Raw genomic sequence first — 21,899 nt, forward strand, 5'->3', positions numbered from 1 at the left:
ACTACTGGTCCGATTTGAAAATTTCTTTCAGTGTTAGATAGCCCATTTATCGAGGAAGGCTATAGGCTACTTTTTATCCCGGTACGGGAAGTAATTCCCACGGGATGCGGGTGAAACCGTTGGCAGAAGCTAGTAATGTATATTGTGCTAATACCAAAATTGAAACTCTAATCGCAAATCAACGGAAACATAAGTTCTCCTCTATACAGCAGAATTAGGAACCTTCTTCCATCAGCAAACATTCCAAGAAAAACTACAACTTTGAACTTCTTTATATTCAAACAAACAACAAAAGAAAACAAAGGTCAACAGAGTACCATACATCTTAACTACGATCAGAGGCCGACACAAAACATTGCTGTTTACAATCTGATCTGACCGATTGCCATCATTATGATCGCCGGATCAGGTAGGACCCAGCCATCGAGATGGACAACCCACTGATAATACTTATCCAACAAGGACATAAGAGTATATAAAGCAAAAGGTATTATGTCGTTTTGGGTAACGGTAAGGTAGCGAGGATTCTTAACTGACTCAAAAAGAAGAGGGTTATAATACAGATTTAAGAGTTTCCTTGCAGTGTATGTCATGGCAGATACATACGTTAAAGAAATGGTTATAAAGCCACCAGTGTGTTTTTGGTTAATCAAGGTGATAATAAATCATGAAACTTTGGAACTGAGTTCTTCACAGATAGTGACTTACTATAGCTTTTCCTGAGACGAATTTAAAACCGGGAACTCAGCAAATCATCTTTTGAGTGGAAGTCTAGGCTTCTGGAAGCAGATAGAACGTCAAGAAAACTTTATTACACCTCCCCAGCAAGCTGTAAATATAGTGTCTGAAGTAGAACTTACAGATAGATCTCATAGTTTTGCAACAACTCCCAAGGTTCTTACGGATGGTAACAATCATTTATAAAACCACAGCACGGTTCAAGACCTTATTAAGCTCCGGACCAGTGATACATATTTCAGTTAAAACTAACTACCGCTTTATTGCGTTCAAAGATAAAAGATAAATAAAACACCACAGGTAGCGATCACGAAGTTAAACTTTAGCTGGTTATCGCAATGACTGCAGTTTGGAATGAACTCCTAATATTAAAAGGAAAAGTTAAGTTATTGAGGGTATTAAGAGTTGGAGTTGCGTCAGAACACCCAGATGTTTGATAGTATACTTTGGCTTTGGACTCGTTGGTGGAAGCATGAAGCGTTTAATAGATAAAAATAAGGTTTTTTTGCACTAAGTCAGCAGTGTAGGTGGCAATGGTTACTACGCTCTTCAGAAGGGTTTTCTGGTAATAAGAAATTATTCAGGACAAGTTTCGCGTTATGTTTAAGTCAGATAATACTCCCATTAATTTTATCCCTAAAGTCCTTTTTATTCAAAAATTCAAGAACCTTCAAGCACCCAGCATATTTTTCGCCGAATGATGAACCCTTTACACAGAATATTATACTAATTTGTACATGTACAATGTTTTTAGAACATAATCTTTAAACCGCCACCTCTAACCACTCTCACGCCACCTCTCAAGAAGCACAACGTAAAATACATCAGGTGTTTACGCGCGTGCGCACCATTTGTACACGACACGCCGATCGGCTATACTACTGCATATATCCTGATTCTCGAAGATATTTCGAATGAAAAAGGTCAGAGTAATGGGTATTGTGGGTCTAATAGTAGGGAAAATTGTGTTGTGTCAACAAAGAGGACCAAATGCCTTGTTGGTGACATTGAAGAAAAAAACAATGTTGTTGTACCAGACACTAAATGTTGCACTATACAAATCTTTGGCAGATCTCAAACTGACTCTAGTACTTACTTACAAATAGAAAACCTGGTCAATAAGAATATCACAACCAATTATCCCCCCATTAAGGACAAAATAATTGAAATTCCAAAACAAGGAACTATACACACAACATTCTCAGCTAAGCACGACCACCTTTAAACTCGAGCACAAAGGTCTGAAACAATAACAAATCGCTTAGAACAATCGTTGGCGATTGCATCGGTACATAATACTAATTAATTTGGGCTCACTGTTCAATACACGGTATTTATTGTCCATAAACGTTGCACAAAGAGTTAGAACACCAGCACACTGCAAAACTTTTAGTCGGCCGATAGTTTGTTTGGGCTCATAAATCAGTATGAGGATAACTGGCAGTACCTAGTACGCTCATTACACAGATCAGGTAAGTATTTAGCATATATCCGACCGACAGGAGAGTCAGCAAACCCCAACAAATCCCAATGGAGCCAAGTCTGCCGGGCCTACGGGATTATTCGAGTTACCGCGGCCCTAGTACATAAAGGGCTTAAGAAGGAACATGATTGGTTTTAGTCAGTAAGAGTCTGAAACTCACGCTGCAGCCACAGTTATCTGATGGTTTCCCATAAAAATAAATGACATACCGACTGAAAACTTTGATTGAAATCAAGATTTTTTAAATATAATTATTTTTTTGCCATACCATCGGGTCACCTATCGGCCGACTGTTTAGTTTGTAGTGTGCGGCTTCTTAGGGCCCAATGTCGAGTAAACAATGCATTTGAACAACACGAAACGCTTTGGTCTGCCGAAACGTAAGGAACTACGAATGAAGGAGGTTTTGGTGATATGAAATCCTTGGTTAAAATAATTAAGTATGGGTTTTTTGGTGTGAATTGGTGGCAGTACTGTGTCAATCGTCATTACGCCCCAGCTTTTGCTGTATTGCCTTTTATAGGAAACCTTTAAGGGATCCATCTCCGTAAAAGACAAATGAGACCGAGGGCTCACGTTTTTTCGGAACCAAAACGTAGAAAAACTCGTCTAAAACGATGTCAATACGATTGTAGTAATTTAGAAGTAAGCTCGAATGTCATAGATGACCTAAGCCTTGCACATCTTATAAAACTTAGAATAGTGCACTTGCCCACATTAATAATGATCTACTTCGTTAAGAGTTAGTTTCCGCGAAACAGGAAAAAGCATTTTACAATAATGAGGTTATAATACAAATTGTAGTTTATAAACAGCTCACTTCAAACTTGTAACTGAATGTAAACATAATTTATAAGACCCCTAACCACCTTAAGGTGATCAGGAAACAATTTTATAAAATTAATATTTTGCCCTTTATTGACGATAAATCATATTATTTATGAGCTTCGCTTTCGACGACCTAATGGCGTAGTGGGCAGGCCATCGATTCAATGAATAGATTTGCTATAGTTGTCTTTGTAAAGAGACACTACGAAAAGTATCTGTATTTTCCGAAGACCAGAAAAATATACAAGACTCTTATTTATTAAATAAGTAGCTAACACAAAGCCCCTGGGTGCCAGAGGTTATAATAATATTCGTCATAAAAATGCATTTCATGATGGTACAGACTTCACGGACAAATTCACGATCCCAGACAAACACGAGACTGTCCAATCACGAAAATCTAGCCAACTTTAACAAAAGACCTCCAAAAAAATTGAAGATAGCAATTCCACATTTAAATTGTAACGTTCGTGCATCTCCGGCAATCTACGGCGCTCGTGCGCCTCGGATTGGTGGAAACAATGCTGTTATAAGATGGCTGCTAATGGCAACAATAGGCGAGATAACCGTCTACCTCCATTATTCTGCACGGATTCTGAATAATGTACTAGTTTTGAAAGCATTTAGATTGTTATTATTCAACCAGAGATTTATTATTAGTCTAGTTAGTTTTAGTATTGTGGTACAGCCGCTTCAACTTTGATAAACCGTTAAATACGAATTATGGGTGTTACAAAATTGTAATGTGCTTGTAATCTATTATGAGCCGTTGTTTTGCTTGTTCTGTTCTGATTTACGATACTATGTAGTATATCAGTCATGATTTCGCGACATTTTACATGGACAGGTCTTTGCGGAATTAAATACTTCGGTTTGTTCCGCGAAAAGTGTCGTGGACAATGTCCTAGATCGTGTAATAAAGTCCTATGAATCATTTTAATAAATAATTAGTGACAAAACGATTCTGAAAATGACAACTTCTCTACCTAATGTTTAAATTATATACTTTTTTACGTAATTATACGATTAATACACTTTTCTCATTCGGATTTTTAATATAAAGCCTGAAAGTCTTACCAACTCTCTTAAATCGATTGTTTACTAAATCTTGTCAATACTTAATCGTGCACAGTTGATGACAACTCGATTAACTATAACGATTAGAAATCATAATACCGTCTGTGTGGTCGGTTAAATAAAAAACATGATCCTCGCTATACCTGTTAACATGTCATAATTCACGGCAAATAGGGTAGTTGCACCAGTTGCGGGTATCCGATGCACCTGTGTGCCTACGTCATTTGAAGGCAAGGCGCGCACGCATAAATATATCGGGTGTGTTGTTCATAATCACATTAAATGAAATGCGTTAATATACTGGTTAATATATGTCGATTAACACAAAGACAAAAGAAAAATACGTAAAAATAAAAAAATGATTTTTTCAAACAAAGTAAATAGAATAAAAACAACAACTGAAATTCTCCCTTGAAAACTGACAGCAGTCAACTGATCAAAACATTCGATACTCCTAACTTTATCTCTGCTTTACACATGATGTTGTAAATTATAAAAACGAAAAATGACTCCTGTGGTTAAACCACTGAATGAATTTGGTTATTTTTTTTTACAATTCGCCATAGAATATCATAAAGTATATGCGATAGGATTGCCCGAAAGATGATATTAATAAAAAGGGAGTGAGTGTCAATGACGAGTGACAGAGAGGAATGGAAACAGAAGACATATTGCGACGATTCCAAATGAAATTGGAGACAGATCAGAAGGAAGAAGATGAGATGTTTCGAAAATCGCATGTACCTATGTATTAAGTAAGGTGCACTTGTAAAATAAAATAGAAGGTAGAAGAAACTTATCAGTAAGACATAATGACTGTTCGTTTTGTAATAAAAGCTTTCCTGTCAAGAACACGGAACACCTAAGTATTGTGAGCCATAACTGTAGGTAAATAAGCTGCTATATATTTTCATCTAATATGCTAATTATTGACTTATTTAACTTCCGTTTTAAATGTCAATTGAGCTGTTCCATCGATATACTACACTAATAAATTAACAATCGTTATAACTATCGAGAATTCGTGTCCCCTCCCTAACGCTATCCGCCAGTAAAATCGTTTTATCGACTTGACCACCCCGCATTGATGTTACTATTACAACCTTAGCCATACCGTCACTTAGAACTTACAACAGCCTTATCACTAAAGACATAGGTGTCATTTTCACAGTATAAATGAGTTTGGTGTCCGCAAACAAAAGTTTGTCGATAATTCACATTTACTACATGGTTATAGTTCGGCCATTCAGAGAATGCGTTCCTGACACGTCGCGATTGAACTGACGACGTAACTTTGCAATGGCGTTGCAGTTACGATAAAAATATTTTTGCTGGTTGTTTACCGTTTTAACAATTGAGGAGCATTAAAACAACATTATTATATCAATAATCAATGAATGTTATAATTTTGTGCCAAACTGAGTGTCAAATAACTTGGTAAACAATATTTTTCTAAATCTATACTGCGCTATTACAAGGTTATGTCAGCGGTTTATATTTTGTAGTGCTGTGCTAAAAATAACAGGCAAGTATCGTAATCTGTTCTTATACAGTTATAATATAAAATAATACGTTTTGATTTTCTTTTTAAGAATTGGAAAATAATGGACTATAAGACTTAATTATAACTTTTATGAAATATAAAAATAAAACTATGACCAAACCGCATTTTTATACTTAGATTAAAAATGGTAACCCCAAATGGCGTTATGGGCCGCCATTTTGTGACGCTAAAACAGTCGTCCGTTGTCGTTTCGTGCGCATAGACCACGTTTTTCAAGTGTTTTCGATCTGTTTTTATTTGATTACCCGGCTTTTGTTAGACCGAGATATCAGGATTGATTCTGTTATTGATAATAATATAATTATACATGTAGGCGAAGATGATGATGAAGACACCACCTCCTCAAGCAAATCGGAGTCTGATTAATATTCTGTTCGCACATTCAATTCAATGTACTTGTAACAAAGAATAAATAAAACAATTTTATTATATGAATATTACCTTTTTTTGGTTTCCACTTAAATAACTAAAATATAAAACAAATGATTCCGCCAATTTAAAACGAAAATAATCTTAAAATAATGCGGCGGTTCATTTTGAAGGAACGGTAACGAACTCAGTGTTATGTTGTGCCCATCACTAGTCGTGACTAACTGATAGGTGTCAGGAACGCATTCTCTGAACGGCCGAAGTATAATAGGTATCAGGGGTATAAATTGTCGAGTACAGCCGCGGTCTGTCAGTTTGTCCATCATAACTCTTGGTGAGACACCCACTACGATACCTGTATTGAAATTGCTTCAAATTCCCATAAGTGTGTTGTCACCAGCGGTTAGTGATGAAACTTGTTTGTTTCTTCAGGTTTTGAGAACAAGATATCAACGATTATGGTAGCTGAATTGTTTATTGGTAACGAAAAACTGGTACTTAATCTAGTAATGTGAAATTTTCTTTTTAATGAAAGTGAGGTAGGCAGCCTCTAAAAAGATTATCATCATCTGGAATTAATCGACGGAAATGTCAATTATCCGGTCATGTCCCGCTTAACAGCTTTGGCTTTATGATGCGTAAGGTGGACTCCCCCAATTGTGTTGTTTGTGGAGTGATCGAAGATGTTCATCATATCCTCAGCGAGTGCAGCCGTATTGACGCCCAAAGACGTCACGCTTTTGACGTCAACAATTATAATGTAGGCTACTATAATAGCATTCTGGCTTCGCCACTGTCGGATGAGGCCAGAATTCTTATTAATATTATTATTGTGGGTAGTAGATTACGGGTGGGTTAATTTAGTTTTATGTTTTTAATTTTGTACTCAATAATCGGGGTGTCGTTTTCTTTTTAGAAAAAACCCCGTCTTTAAATAAAGATTTAAAAAAAAATGTCAATTATATACCTACAGGATCTAATTTCAAAACATTTTAGATGTATCTACGAACGACATAACAAAATTCACAAGGAGATATCGTACACAATCCCACAGCCACTAAACCAAAGAGGTACAAACTACCAATAAGTTTTGAAATATCACCAAACGAGTAAACCGTAGATTTCCGCGCCAATATATCATGGAGACCATAGACAATGGGTACAATCGTCTAATTATATTGTGGCCGGCGCCGCTGTATCGACCACAGATAAACTTGATGCATTATTTTGTTAGACAATTAGTGCGTCTGTTACGGACACAATTTGCTGGCCAAATCGATCCGTGGTTCTATTTGTTGGGAGGAATACATTGCTGGCTGGAAAAGCGGAGAAAAGAGTTTGTGTTGCGTAAGGAACTTATTTTCTTGTTTTGGTTTAGACTGGTATACGGGTACTGCTCATAAAGGAACCACACACTAGCTTTCTTTGCTTCGTAACATATTTTTAAATTACCCAAACTTCTTCACAATAATAACATTACTAGAAGCACCTTCGTTCATCAAACTTTTAAGACTTTTTCACTTGAGGAATCATGAATTTTTACTTATATCTTATACGAGTATAATACAGGTACGAGTATAATAAGGTAAGAACCTTATTATGTACCTATCTACTTGGGTACCTATAAATTCTTTGAAGAATTTCTAATTTCAAGCCATCTAAAAATATGAAAATCTTAACCATAAACGCTGTGCAACTAATAGCACCTAAACTACTGCGTTTACTAATTAAGACTCACTGTACTGAGTCATCAGCAGAAGTGTAAGTAAAACTGTAGCAAGCAAAACGATCGAACAGTGTGCCTACAATATTATAGACGATGGACAGGGGCGATAGCACGCGTGCCGTACTGTCCTTACCTGGTGCTAACTGAAGGCTGCGGTACCTACATAGAGCTAGGAATGTATGCAGGGTAACTGAATATCGATATTATGGGCATGGTTACGTATAAAATATTATATGTATGTCTCTTCCAGACCTCGGGACTATAGAGTCCCGGATTTTTGGGAGGCGAACGTGGGGCCGAAGCCAACACGCTGAAGCCCTTTTGAGACAACTTTAATGAAATGGTGACACAAAACCGACGATTATCCCTGTATACACTATAGAAATGTACCCAAGGACAATCCCCGGTTCTGTGCTAAACTATTGCTAACTATGGATGAAAACTACTTAGGCTATTGTGATGGGATGCTAATGGACTAGGAATGGGGAAACTACGGGAACTATGGCACCTGCCGATGACAATGTATTAAATACATGTTAAAATGGCAGGTGGAGACTCGCCAACTCACTTACTGGGCCCCCGGGAATCAGTCACTGAAAAGCAACAAGAGGGCAACAGGGACGTATAAAATATTATTTCGAAATTATGTATAACTTTTTTATGAAATTATAGCAGAAGAAAGAAGTGTCTTCAAAAAAATCAGTAAACTCGTCAGTTAAACTCGAGTATTCATGATGGCCAAAGCTGAACAGGTGCCAACAAAGTGTCTGGTGGTATTTATCGAGTCTTAGTTAAAAAAAAAACTGTTGAAAGCTTATAAATTATGGAATATTATACCTAGTATTCAAGTCTCGTTTTTGGTTAATTATTTGCATTACAATAGAACAGCTAAATATACATATGTGGTCCAAATACCTATTACTTAAAAAGCCTATCTATGAGACTCCGTACTCCACAAATTAGTTCATGCCACCATAAATGGAGGCTAGATTACAATGAAGCGTGAAATGCTGGTATAATTCGGTGCTATCAGCTGTCAGGTGGGGGGGTCAATTAAATGCTGGCCAGCGCACGATTGTGTAAGCTATTGTTAATTGTTTCTGGTCTTACCTCCTTTGTACCCGTGTTTGTTTGTGGTACTCGTGTTGGCGGGAAGATTAGACAAATAAGAATTGGTTTTGAATATCGAATCTGCTAATTGAATCATGAGGATAAAGATTTTTTGCAAGGTTTTTTTATGGTTTTGACCCTCTAGCTCAGTGGTTCTTAACCGGTGGTCCGCGGACCACTGGTGGTCCCTGGAGGCATTCCAAGTGGTCCGTGAAGCTTAGCTTCGCGACGTTGCTTTACGTTATCTAACTTTATTTTTATCGACTTATACAATGTAATTGCGAGCGGGGGTTTTCGCATGGACGTATATCGGGTGTGTCGTACCTAGTCCCCCCATTCATGATAATGTATGTTTGGGCTACATTTTACGTAATTTTGGTTTTGAGTCTTAAAAAATAATTAAAATTTCGCGTAAATTTTACGTAATATTTGGTTTAAGTCCGATAAAATTTCGCGCTCGCTCCGCTCGCGTATCCACAAACTATTTTATGGCCCTTATTTTTGCATTTCTCAACAAACAAAACGTTAAGTACGTTTGGGCTAAATTTTACGTAATTTTTGGTTTAAGTCCGATAAAAATTTCGCGCTCGCTTCGCTCGCGCATTTGGAAACTGCATAGGGAAGATTTTCTTTATTTGCATTTGCTTACCTACACAACTGCCGACATGCGTTTAGCTTTGAGTAGAACTGACCCAAAAATTCAGTTCCTTTTTTTTGATAAAGAAATGAGTACTAATTTAGGTAAACCGATGAGGTGGTCCCCGGCAAGACAAACGTTAGTCAAAGTGGTCCCTCATGTCAAAAAGGTTAAGAACCACTGCTCTAGCTAGAAATGCTTTGCTACATAGAACGGGCCTGCTGGAAGAAATTTCATTAGAGATAAGCTGTGCCCTTGTACAATTTTTTCTATTATTTATTATTGTTTGTGTTTTATGTGTACAAAACTGTTAAATAAATAAATAGATCTTACTTTCAGGATATCTATACTGTAATCAAAGACTAATATTATAAAGCGGAAGAGTTTGTTTGTTTGCTTGAAGGCGCTGATATCCGTAACTACAGGTCCGATTTGAAAAATTATTTCAGTCTTATATAGCCTGTTTACCGAAGAGGGCTTTGGTCACATTTTATCCGGGTTCGTGGAGAAGTTTCCACAGGACGTAGGTAAAACCGCTAGCAAAAGCTAGTACACTTATATTTCCAATCTATATTCACCAATTAACAGGTCGTTAATCTAAATTGGGCCATGAAATTATCCTAATTGGCTATTGGTTAGTCAAGTCGGCCATAACATTTCAGTTTGTGTTGCCACAAACATGAAGAGACTCGTGTTGGCCACTGTGTTGGCGTGTTTCGCCAACAATGTTGGCGTGGGGGGGTATCTGGTTGGAGCTGGATGTGAGTAAGGAAAGTCATAGATTTTATTTGTTATGGGTAATATAGGAATTGGCATTTCGAAAATCCACCACGATTTACACTGGTGGACAACTGCATCTTGTCATTTAAATCGTACATAGATTTCACACACTTATCTCTCTCAGCATATCGTATCTCAGCAACTTTTTCAAAGATTTTTTTTTTTTTATTCTCATTGGTTGTCATCCTGATCGGGAGAAGACGCGAGTGAATTCAGTTTCAGACAGCTTTTTTCTGATCACTAATTGCAAGTCACCCTAAATTCCAGTGAACGTCAGATTTGGTCAAATGCTGCACACGGACAGTAAATACCAGGTGTTACGAGAGGAGATGGTGAAGGCCAACACACGGAACCTGGTATACCACTGCAGAGCTGACAAGAGTGACTGTGACGCTGCTTTGGCGAAGATGAGGTATAAGGCCAGCAAGCACTTCTATGCGCTGTCGAAGGCTGTGGTGGATTACGTCAAGAATAAGCGCCAGGCCAGGCCTACGGGATATGTTGGTAAGGAGTGGTATAATTACAGTATAAGGTCGTTATCAGCAGTATTCGTTTATATCACTGTGTCACAGTCCACAATCCCGGTGTAAACTATAAAAAAATAAAAATAATGGGAGCATTATCAAGCAAAGCAGCATAGATAAATATAATATTTATTTACATAATATAATAGATCACACAGGTGGCTTTCGATGAATTAAAAAAGCTATATTTTTTACCGTTATAAAGCTGTGTCTCTCGCTCGTGAGACCTACGTTAGCTAAACGCAGGTAGCGAGACTTACATACAATAAACCGGCCAAGTGCGAGTCGGACTCGCGCACCGAGGGTTCCGTACAAATCCTGTATAGATAAAAAGTGAGTCTCGCGCCAACCGTTCAGTTTAGAACAATCATAGTTATGGTAATTTCGTGAGAGTCAAAATAGCTAATATTTTTTATTTTATAATATAACTAAAATAGTAGGCCAGTACCTTGTAAAAGTTATTTTATTAAAGTTATTTATATACAACATTTTATAGTCATCATTCAGAAATCTGATTGAAAATAACTAATTATGTCTTAAAGGTCATTGGGCATATCTGACCCGCTTTGTAAAAAGTGGCGGACATGAATCAAAGTAGTTTTAAATCGTGGAGAATGGTATGACGTTTCTTTGAATATAAATATTTTATTAAAATTCCATGGAGACGAATGTCCAGGATCGTTTGAAAAATATAAAAGACAAGCAGTTTCAGAGGATTGTACAGGTTGCAATGCTAGTTTTTATTGTTAAAGACTTTTCATAAAGAAAGAACATGCCAATTCGGATGACCAGGTTCTGATGAGGATCTGGAAACCCTGAGAAATCGATGGCAACTCTTGAATATTGTAGTCACGCATCGAGTCAAAACCAGACATGTGAGTGTATTTTTGAGGGTACTTGTAAACAGTGAAGGTTTGGAGCTGATTTGATTATGGAGACTACAGAGAGTCGAGGGAACTTCTGAACGGTATGTTGCAACTACCACGTGTTTGGGCTTATTTTATTCGTATTGGCGAAGACTTTCCACATAGATAGGTTTAACTGCCATTGTGGGATCGGTAGCAAAGATCAGATATAGTTATGGGAATTCCTTTACAATTTATAACGTAACCTTGTGTTGGAGCTTATTTTATTTTAGGTGATGAGAATTCACTACTCATGGGATCTTTTATCTAGACACACGGCAGTGTGTCTGCCAAGTTCGAGCAAAAAAGGCGACACACCCGCCGTGGGTTATATTACACGAACCATTTCGGGCCAAATTCGACCCCCCTGTAACTCAAAATCTATTTTATTTACGCATATCAAATTTCTAGTATCTGTTGAGACCCCCTCACTTATCTAAAATACAACATTTCATTAATATACCTATTGTAGGTCTTGAGATATTGACGTCAGAAAATCGCTATTTTTACTATACACTCACTGACTGATTCACTGATTCACTGACTCACTCATCAAAAACCTAGACCACTTCCAATGGACGTATTGACTTGAAATTTGGCATGGAGGTAGGTCTTTATGTCAAGGTAAAGGGAAAAATCTGAAAATGGCCAAGTGTGAGTCGGTTTCAAAATAATGAAGGTGTTTTATACCCGGTGTAAATTTATACCCCTAAGGAACTAAAACGAACTAAATTTATCTATATTTATATAATATATCTTCGAATGGTACAAAGGTTTGTATTTAGTCAAAGTAAAGTAAAAATCTGAAAACGGTCAAGTGTGACTCACTTTCGAAAATAACGAATGTGTAACTTTGATCCACGAACATAATATATGATAACATGTCATGTCAGTCAGTTGGTAAATCTAGTCATAGTTAATCTAGTTCATTTCTTTGTAAGAAACATAGTGCATATTAAAAAATCTAAAAGATAGTATAAATGAGACATTTCTTTAACTAACTTCATCATAAGAAAAAAATAAAATAAACAACCTTACAAAAATAAATGAAATCCCACCCAAAACAAAAATGTGAAAGACTGCCAAGTTCGATAATATGGGAATGCTTCGCCTATAAAAGAAGTGAGATCTGAATAAGTACCAAGTTCCATACACATACCTCAGTTAAAAATAGTTACTTTTTAATGATGATTACTTGGCAAGTTTTAATAGAAAATTAAATACTTGATTCATTGCGTTTAGTAGGTTTATAACAAGGTGTATGAAAACTTTGATATCTTTATTATATCTTTATTCGTTCGTGAGAAACAAGGTAGTAAGTTTCATTTTATTAAAATATTTTTTTTTTATATTATATAACTAAAACAATGAGATTTTCGCAATTTTTCCTATATTTGCATTATATGACAATGCTTCATGCCAAATTTCAAGACTCTGAGTTTACGGGAAGTATCCTGTAGGTTTTGATTCCTTTGCGAGTGTCCAAAATTTGTTGAAAATATCGACATAATTGGCTGTATCTTTTGATTGGCTTGGCTTAGAAGTTTGATATTTTCACAGCTTAAAGGGACAATAGACCTGAGTATTTCATGTGAATTTCAGCTTGATACGTCCACGCGTTCTTGAGATAAAGGGTCTTGACAGACAGACAGACAGACGGACAACAAAGTGATCCTATAAGGGTTCCGTTTTTTCCTTTTGAGGTTCGGAACCCTAAAAATGACACACAGTTAACAAAAACGTCAACATAAAAAAACCAGCTATGCAAGATTAATTCAAAAAATAGTTAATAACAAAAATATTCCTAATTCAAATCACTAAATTCTTTCCCACCAGGAACTGCCACGTTCTGCCAAGATAACATCTGCGTACCTGACACCGACCCTCCCATCGTGTTCGGAGGCTGCTTTACCCTGGTCTCCTGCGGAGGCAACCAAACCTGGCACTTGGATCCTATCGTATACAAGAAGAAGAAGGGACGGTTCTTTTAGTAAAATGCTTAATAAATATATTGGTATATTCAGGCTCTTTTTTTGTTCCACACTCAAAAAACTTTCTTTCATTAAACACTTAATTTCAAAACATATACTTGGATAAGTACTTCTCATATAAACTAGAAATGAGGATTACACACCTCCCTTACTTGAAGAGGATAGGCGATTTCTGACTCAAGCCCAGGTTTCCTCACAGTTGTTTTCTTTCATCGACTGTGTCTGGTTTCTAAGATACACTTAGAACATATGCACATAAAACTTTCGAAAAGTTACATTCATTCTTACCTGACCTGGAAATGCACAGACAAAACCCTCGTATTTGAGAAGCAGATGCTTTTAACACCACGACTCCGACCTTATTAACCGTACAATACACGGAAAACCTTACGTAATCAAAATAAAATCTCGTCAATTACAAAAGATCTACACCAAAAAGTTTCACTGATAAAGGTAACCTCCGCCATTTGGCGACAAACCGTCATTAAAAAAGAAAATTAAAATAAAAAGATTCATCTACCACCTGTTGCATTGTGCACCAACAATGAGAATTTCATTCATTGTTTTGGTATCTGAAAGGAGGCTTTAAAAGACCTTTCCAAGTGTTCAGCCTAATAGTGAAAATGCTGTAGTGCCTGTTAAACATCGCGATGGAGTTTCTATATATCACAGTTTTGTTGCAAATGTATTATGTGGGTGCAGAAATAAGGACAAGTAAATTAGTCAATAAGTGAGTACAACCTTTAGCACTAACCTCTTTGTTACAATATTGTCATTGGCATGTAAAAAAGAAACATTCTTAATTTAAATTCGTGCACCAAAATGTTTATCGTTCTTGTTTTATTTTAATCCAAGTTCATTATCGTTTCCAAATCGAAAACCATAGCGCAAGACAACTTTACAAGCCAAAGCATAAAAAAAATAATTGCGTCTTCATCGACACAATGCATTCGATTTGTTTAAGCTACATTAAACAAGTTGTAGTTGTCATTTTCCCGATAATTCCTTTTATTAATTTTACAAATGTTGTGTACCACTATTAACCAACAACCACCATACAAATTTTTTTTCTTCCACAACCAGCAAAGCAGCTGGTTCATTGTTTGATTACTTCGACATTGTTTCGTTACTAGCTATGTGCAAAAATTACGTAATAATACTTTATAAAATGGCAAAAAAATAGGCATGGCTAATAAAAAAACTATATAAGTCCGTCTTTTATATAAATAAAAATAATGGACACATATTTTTTTTCTCTCACAAACAAATAACGATTGAATTTTATGTTAAGTCACTTTGAAGTACAAATACATAGACTTGACGGCACGACTCACCAGCCCCCACTCTTAATATCTGTTGCACTATGTCTTATAAGTTCGGCCATTCAGAGAATGCGTTCCTGACACGTCGCGATTGAACTGACGACGTAACTTTGCAATGGCGTTGCAGTTACGATAAAAATATTTTTGCTGGTTGTTTACCGTTTTAACAATTGAGGAGCATTAAAACAACATTATTATATCAATAATCAATGAATGTAGTTACGTCGTCAGTTCAATCGCGACGTGTCAGGAACGCATTCTCTGAATGGCCGAACTATAGTAAACGTTTAACGTGTAACGTATTTTGTTAAAATAAAAATACGCGCCCAAAATTATTTGCCAATCTAAAATGCCGACTAATTAGAATCACATTTTATTACACTTTCATCACGCCTTTTGTCAACTTTTTTTCCAGACTATCAAAAGTGAAACCCGTGGGTGGCCATGTGGATAAGAACTTTATGCCTCTGACCGAGATTCCTCCTCCGAAGCTGCTACACCCTCCTCACGGGACTGGGGTGCAGTCCGGCAGAAGACACATGGAGGAGGAATGCACCAAGAAGCCGAAAGGCGTCGAAGTAAACGATGGCGCCAAGGTGGGCATCTACGCCGAATACTACGATGACAATGTTGCGAAGACCATGGCTACTATTATATTCCCTGATCATATTGATCGTAAGTTTGGTTCATTCGATTTTGTAACTTAAATTAGTACTAGGTACTTCATAATTTCTTCAACACCTATTGTTTTATCATTAAGTTCTGCAAAAAAAACCATCCCCCGTTAATGCGGACTCTAAGCATACGTGAAAAATATTCTATTTCAAAATCAATTTACCCTTATTTCTTTTATTAATAAAAAATACTTATGAAAATTATACAGACGCTATCTACTCTACCTAGTAGATAAACGAAGATAAAACCTCACCCCTAATTTTCTTATTCAACAGGGAGACATTTTGAAGTGACAACCCAAGTGCCGTACCTAACAGTAGGTCCAATAGAAGCGCTGGGTTACCATCCCAGCACGATGAAAAGCGAGCACCCCAGCGAATGCGAGAAAATATACCAGGATCATTTAGACGACCAGTATTCCGAAGAATCGAAGGATTACTCCGAAGAGTCGCTGGAAATGGCCCGAATGCCTCTCTTCCCGGATCAAGTACCAGAGTCGTTAGAAGACAGATTAGGAAAGATGTACAGCGATTTAGATATGTAGAATTGTTTTTATTTATTTTTGTACTTGAATTTAGAATACATGATTTTTTTAGCAACGGTTTTTTTCTATTTTATATGCTTGTATTGTAATTGGACTTTATTTGGCTACAAAGTTGTTGCGTTATCATCATAATACCCAGACCAGAACGTTCATCACACAATACTACTACCTACTAATATACTACTAGTCACTCATGAACAAGAATGTCAACTAAACCAGGAATTAATCCATCTACTTCAATCCATCAAAACAATAAATGGAAGGTACATTATATAAGTACCTATTTTAATTTGCTTTGCCAAATGACAAATGACAAGCATGATTACCAAACACGAAAGCGTAATAAGCGCCTCACAGTTTTCTCGCCCCACGCTACACTACTGCGATATAAAAAAATCTTACAGGTAAATAGCCGACCTCTCAAATATGTGTATGGTTCGTAAAGTGTGATATGGTTCGAATATAGATTTTGAAATCACCAACCCGCATTGAGCGGTGGTGATTAACGCTCAATCCTTCTCTGTGTAAGAGGACTCCTGTGCCCGGAACGGGGCGATAAAAAGGCTGATGATAATGATGAATAAAGTACTCGGGGTATTCTTAAACGAGATCTTTATTACATAGTTACTTAACCAACTTAATTCTATCACTTCAAGTACACACAAGTTATACGGGACCGGCTTGTAAGTTATATTTGTTGGGCACTTTAACATCTTTGTCTTTATCATCGAATACCTCCTCGGTGTCATCATCATCGAAATCGTCCATGTCCAAAGGATTCCTAGGAAAAATAATTATGTACAATTATTTCTTCTGAGACTGGCAAGAAAATTTAAAGATATACCTTTCAAAAAATATCTTAGCAATAATTTGCTTAAACTTAAAATTGAAATTTAAATAAAGGCACACTCGTGATAAATAAAAAACTCACTTGTTCCAATCGATTTTGTGCCGCTTCCTAGAAAATAAAAATACACCATTACCTAAACAGTATCAACGTTTGATAATAAATTAAATTCTTAATCTTAAAAAAGTGAAACATCCTGCTCACGTTTTAATTGAACCGAGAATATAGGTAAACTGTGCAAAAAATGTCGCGAATGTTCTAGACTCAAGTTCATTAATCATGTGTCAATACATTCACCACTCTACACCTTACATTGTGGGATTACAGAGAGCCCAAATCATGTTATCTTATACGAGTAGAAAGAACTTGTAAGATGCAGATAGAAAAGTATGGAACCCCAAATAACATTGGAACAAGGGCAGGAGGATAAAGATAAAGATATTTTATTTGTAAAACATGAGGATGATTTAAAATTACGGGTAGAGAATTTTACCTATTAGTGGCGATGTAGTCTTGGTCCATATATTCTTCTGATACTTCCACGGACAAAGGCTGCCCTCTGTGATCCTGAAGGATGCCGAAGTACCGAGGTGCTCGCGTCACCGTGAATAATAGTGCTGAAAATAGGAAAACGCCGCTTTCCTTAATCACCATATAAGAGGAACTTCGAGGTATTTATAATATCTACCTTATGACTTATGAATTTTCGCATTTAAAAAACATGAAGGTCGCTTTTATTTTTTTACGATAAGGAAATTTTGCATATATATACATTTGAGAACCTGAAGAAGAAATTCTGATTTTTTGGCATTTATCGCATTTACCTTTAGTATTTTCTAAATATCAAAATTTCATACCTCTACTCATAAAGTAACCAAAGAGTCGATAAATAAAGACAAAAGAAAACTTACAATCATCAACAGCCTGAAGCCCTTTTAACGCTACACATAAAACTATTAAAACTACTTGTAACTTTAATTTTGTTTCGCACATTTTACTAGAATGAATAAAGTCTTTTTGGTTTAGAACTAAGAGATTACTGGCCACAAAAGCAAATTCTTTTAGCACTCCAATTTAAAAATCATATTAAAAAAACTAAATGGCAACCACTGCAAGCAGGTTGTTCAGAGAAAAGTTTGGTTCTAATTTGGATTCCGATTTAGGCTTTCAACTTCCGTTAGCATGACGGTTTGTAAAACATGCAACATGTTTATTAAATTGTTATGTGTGTTTTAGCGGTTCTTTCGTAGACATTACGAACAATGGATTGTATAACTAGGTTTCCTGCACGTGACTACATTTTTTTCTCGCGGAGACTTCCTCAAAAGGTTGCACTTACTTTTTGAGGTCGTTTCAAAAGCAAAGGTCATTTCAGCAGTTACCCATGCAACCAAAATAGTTGGCATTTAAGTTCTTACTCAATTATTTAAGAGTAACTAGCTATACCTATGTATTTCGACCTACCGATGTTGCAATAACTATATTTTATAATTAGTTTGAAATTCTAGGGCAGATTGAAAAGTTAGTATTCTTTCTTACAAAAGAAAACACTCTGCTATATCGAATTTTGCTGTCAGCTTTGGTAAATGTGTTGTTAGATGGTTGTTAGGAGTTAGGGAACCTTTTACGTTGTTAGTCACTTTTTTCACCTACTTTTGACTGCTTAGTAGGTATCTACTGATTATCTATACGTAGTCGAGGTCCAGACCAAACAATTATATTCCAAAGTTCTGCTTAAATGGTCCATAAAATGTCATTTTATGCACCTACCAAAAGAAACTTATTTTTATAAGGCCGCCCAGGCTTTGCAGGCTTCCATTGACTGACGGCAATAATCGCTGACTTACCATCAGGTAAGCGCTGCTCATGTGAAGGGAAACAGCTATGTAGATATTTATTTTATAATTTCTCAATATCTTAAATTTTTTCTCAATACTTTATAATAGTTTCCTTATGATATGCTGGTGGACTTTAGTCCATCGGCATCAACTACTTCCACATATTCTGTCGTCAGTCATGCAAAGCCTTTTTAACCTCTGTAGGCAGGTAACACTAGTTCCAAAGGTGTGTAGAGCAGGTGTCATTCATATAAAAATATCTGCCATAAACTAGGCTATTTTCAATTTTCTACGAAATTACGTCTCAGTTTAGAGTCTACCAGAGCCTTATTCCTTTAAAAACGTGGTCTTAAAAAAAACGGGTTTAGTACTAGGCCTGTACCGTCTGTTTGAAGATAGTTATACGAGGTAGTACATTTAATTCTGGTTTCAATCAGACTAAGCTGAAAATCAGCACTTTTTGAATGTGCAACTTTTTAAGTGGTGCAAAACACTATGTATTATGCGATTTCTTTCATTTTCTCTCCTCATGTCTAACAGGGAAATAAAATCAAAACAACTTCAGTATTATAATTAACTATATTATCATATAAACTACATTTATTTCCTATAGAAAAGGTTGCCCTCGCCGCCCCACAGTCTCCGTCCTCCGTAGCCAATGAGGTCTTGTCGCAAAGAGTTATACTTCTTGAAGAATAACTTCTTCAGGATTCGCTTCCTCCGCTTATCTTCCTTCAGACACGACTCGAGCTTGTCCATGCATACATCCTCCCTGGTAAAAAGGAAAAATATAACTGGCGTTAACATTTGGAAAATAGTATTTTGAGAAATGCTTTGGTGCCTTTTTCAGCAATATTGTAATCGTATTTTATGCCCTGAAGTTCAATGTAGTATTTAAGTAACAGCTTACTTATAATTTTGATCCAACAGTAATTTAATGGGTTCTGTCTTCGTGAACTTGTCCGGGAGTCGGGAGCCAGGAGGCAGCTTTGCCAACTCTTTCATGATGCCCATTATCGTGTTCTCCAGCTGCGCCAATTTTGGCACCATCAGTCTTCTGATTACCTGAAAAAGTTTAGGTTTATTAATTACTAAGTTCCTTTCTCAGTTATGTAGGATCAGCACTATTGTTCTTTGGTTGAAATTTTGGATCCGATTTTAAAGATGAAGCTTTTTGATACCTCTAGTAACTCGGTTTTTTTTCAAAGATTAAACATTGAATGCTAACTTAGCCTCATGCCTCAGCCTTGTCGGTAAGTGGATGATAGCGACGAGAGTTTTTTTAGGTAAAACATAGAAAAATCTACACTCTGACTGACTCTGGCTTTGCGAAATAGCAGATGAATTTTAAAAAAATAAGTAGGTAAGTATAGAATAAAATCTGAAATAAGTCTTGGAAGTAACAATGATCGAGATTACCTTTCCACAACGATTACCAGTTTTGCACGGCGTCCGGAACTTTCTGCCGAGATCCATTGTCGGCAAATTCTGTATTTGAGTTATTACATTTGAGAACGTCCCTGTTGCTGTTTTCTGAGCTAAAATTATGAAAAATGGTTTAAAGTTTTATTTCGATGTTATATTTGCCAATTTTTTGACCCCTTGGTCAAATCATGGACGTAAAACAGTTATGTTAATGAAAAACCATGTGTTAGGTACTTACTCATAAGAGCTTTCTTTGTTTTCCCCTGTCTAGCAATATCTGGTTTATTCTGACCGCCGTTATATTCATCTGAATTTTTTGCACCATGAACAACCGTAACGAATAACAAAGTAAAAATCACATTAACTGGAATATATTTTTGAAAAATCATTCTAGGTCCTAAACGCGACCACTTGCGACTACGACTTTTATGAAGGAAGAAAAAACATGTGATTTGTTCCTACAACGTATTTACAAAACATTGCTTCTAGAGGGGAAATGGTACACTTTTTGCCCAACTTAAGCAACAATATAAATGGTTACATCAGCCTGTTTGTAAATTATGAAAAAGTTGTATTGGCAGCATACCTAATACCATTGTGTTACGAGTACCGTTAGTTAAGTGGTACCTAACATTTGGCTCTTATTATCAAATTCGGTATGAGTAGTTACCTACCGAGTCTTTAATAGGCGAATCTTTCTTTAGTAAAAAAATATAAAACTACCCTAGTGGGTTCCCTTAGATTCCGGGTGACACAGGTTCTTACCGGACATGGGTGTTTCGGAAAGTTCCTGTGTCGCATAGGTCGGGAGCCCACGCCTGAATGTCACCACTGTCGCATTCGCAGCGAAGAGTCGCTGGTGGAGTGCCCAGAATGGGCAACGCAGCGCTGTGACCTAGCGAAGGTGGTGGATGCTGCTGGTAATCTTTCACTGCCAGCCGTCGTGACCTGCATGGTCGGCAGCGAAGAAGGGTGGAATGCCGTTGCCTCCTCTTGCGAGGATGTGATGGTCGCAAAGGAAGAGGGAAGGGAGAGCGAAGCTATTATCACTCTCCCCGCCCGCAGTAGACGTAGCGTCGCAGGATGGCCGACTAGGCGACAGACTAGGGGCGTCTGTCATCCGAACAGAAAGAGGCCTCGAGCCTACCTTCAAACAACTGGCGGGCCAATACCTGTCGGGGGTGCGGAAGAATACTTTGCTTTTGCTTTGGCGATACCCGTGCCCTCGACAAAAGGTAATTGGTGGCAACACTGGGTGGGTTTTTAGCCGGTAAGAGGTCGGCACACCCCCTCCACCGACCTCAGGTGGAAGGGGATTTTCATGAGGATTTTCCCCTGCCAAAAAAAAACTTTAGTGGGTTGTCTTTGTGAGTGTAACTGCACAAGTAACAACCACAACAATAATAATTTACTTGTGACATCACACTGCTTCTTATTATGTAGTCCCTTATCTATTCCTCTTATGTTCGGCTACGGCGGCTGTTCTCATATAAGGAGAGGACATATTATAGTGCAC

The 21,899-nt window shown here is 36.9% G+C and overlaps 5 protein-coding genes across 5 annotated transcripts in view; 2 read left to right on the forward strand and 3 right to left on the reverse strand.

Annotated features, from left to right (window-relative positions):
- Positions 1–8,992, reverse strand: part of LOC124633117 (protein cortex-like) — a 60,743-nt gene extending 51,751 nt beyond the window's left edge. The window contains exon 1 of the mRNA XM_047168215.1: positions 8,896–8,992. Coding sequence (XP_047024171.1) covers positions 8,896–8,992 — 97 coding nt within the window. The remainder of the gene's footprint in view (positions 1–8,895) is intronic.
- Positions 8,993–10,116: 1,124 nt separating this feature from the next.
- Positions 10,117–13,764, forward strand: LOC124633443. Its single transcript, XM_047168667.1, has 3 exons — positions 10,117–10,293; positions 10,580–10,816; positions 13,578–13,764. The coding sequence occupies exons 1-3, from the start codon at positions 10,212–10,214 to the stop codon at positions 13,730–13,732; spliced, it is 474 nt and encodes a 157-aa protein (XP_047024623.1). The 5' UTR covers positions 10,117–10,211; the 3' UTR covers positions 13,733–13,764.
- Positions 13,765–14,415: 651 nt separating this feature from the next.
- On the forward strand, positions 14,416–16,362 carry LOC124633118. Its single transcript, XM_047168216.1, has 3 exons — positions 14,416–14,462; positions 15,470–15,733; positions 16,009–16,362. The coding sequence occupies exons 1-3, from the start codon at positions 14,416–14,418 to the stop codon at positions 16,271–16,273; spliced, it is 576 nt and encodes a 191-aa protein (XP_047024172.1). The 3' UTR covers positions 16,274–16,362.
- Positions 16,363–16,915: 553 nt separating this feature from the next.
- Positions 16,916–18,113, reverse strand: LOC124633495. Its single transcript, XM_047168735.1, has 4 exons — positions 18,032–18,113; positions 17,614–17,737; positions 17,205–17,231; positions 16,916–17,054 (listed from the first exon to the last, which is right to left on the reverse strand). The coding sequence occupies exons 1-4, from the start codon at positions 18,111–18,113 to the stop codon at positions 16,940–16,942; spliced, it is 348 nt and encodes a 115-aa protein (XP_047024691.1). The 3' UTR covers positions 16,916–16,939.
- A 1,410-nt stretch (positions 18,114–19,523) lies between these two features.
- Positions 19,524–20,886, reverse strand: LOC124633326. Its single transcript, XM_047168512.1, has 4 exons — positions 20,622–20,886; positions 20,378–20,496; positions 19,869–20,023; positions 19,524–19,730 (listed from the first exon to the last, which is right to left on the reverse strand). Exons 1-4 carry the CDS (start codon positions 20,770–20,772, stop codon positions 19,559–19,561), a joined length of 597 nt encoding a protein of 198 aa, XP_047024468.1. The 5' UTR covers positions 20,773–20,886; the 3' UTR covers positions 19,524–19,558.
- Between the last annotated feature and the right edge of the window lie 1,013 nt (positions 20,887–21,899).

Source organism: Helicoverpa zea, chromosome 9, assembly GCF_022581195.2.
Source record: "Helicoverpa zea isolate HzStark_Cry1AcR chromosome 9, ilHelZeax1.1, whole genome shotgun sequence".
NCBI classification, from domain to species: Eukaryota; Metazoa; Arthropoda; class Insecta; order Lepidoptera; family Noctuidae; genus Helicoverpa; species Helicoverpa zea.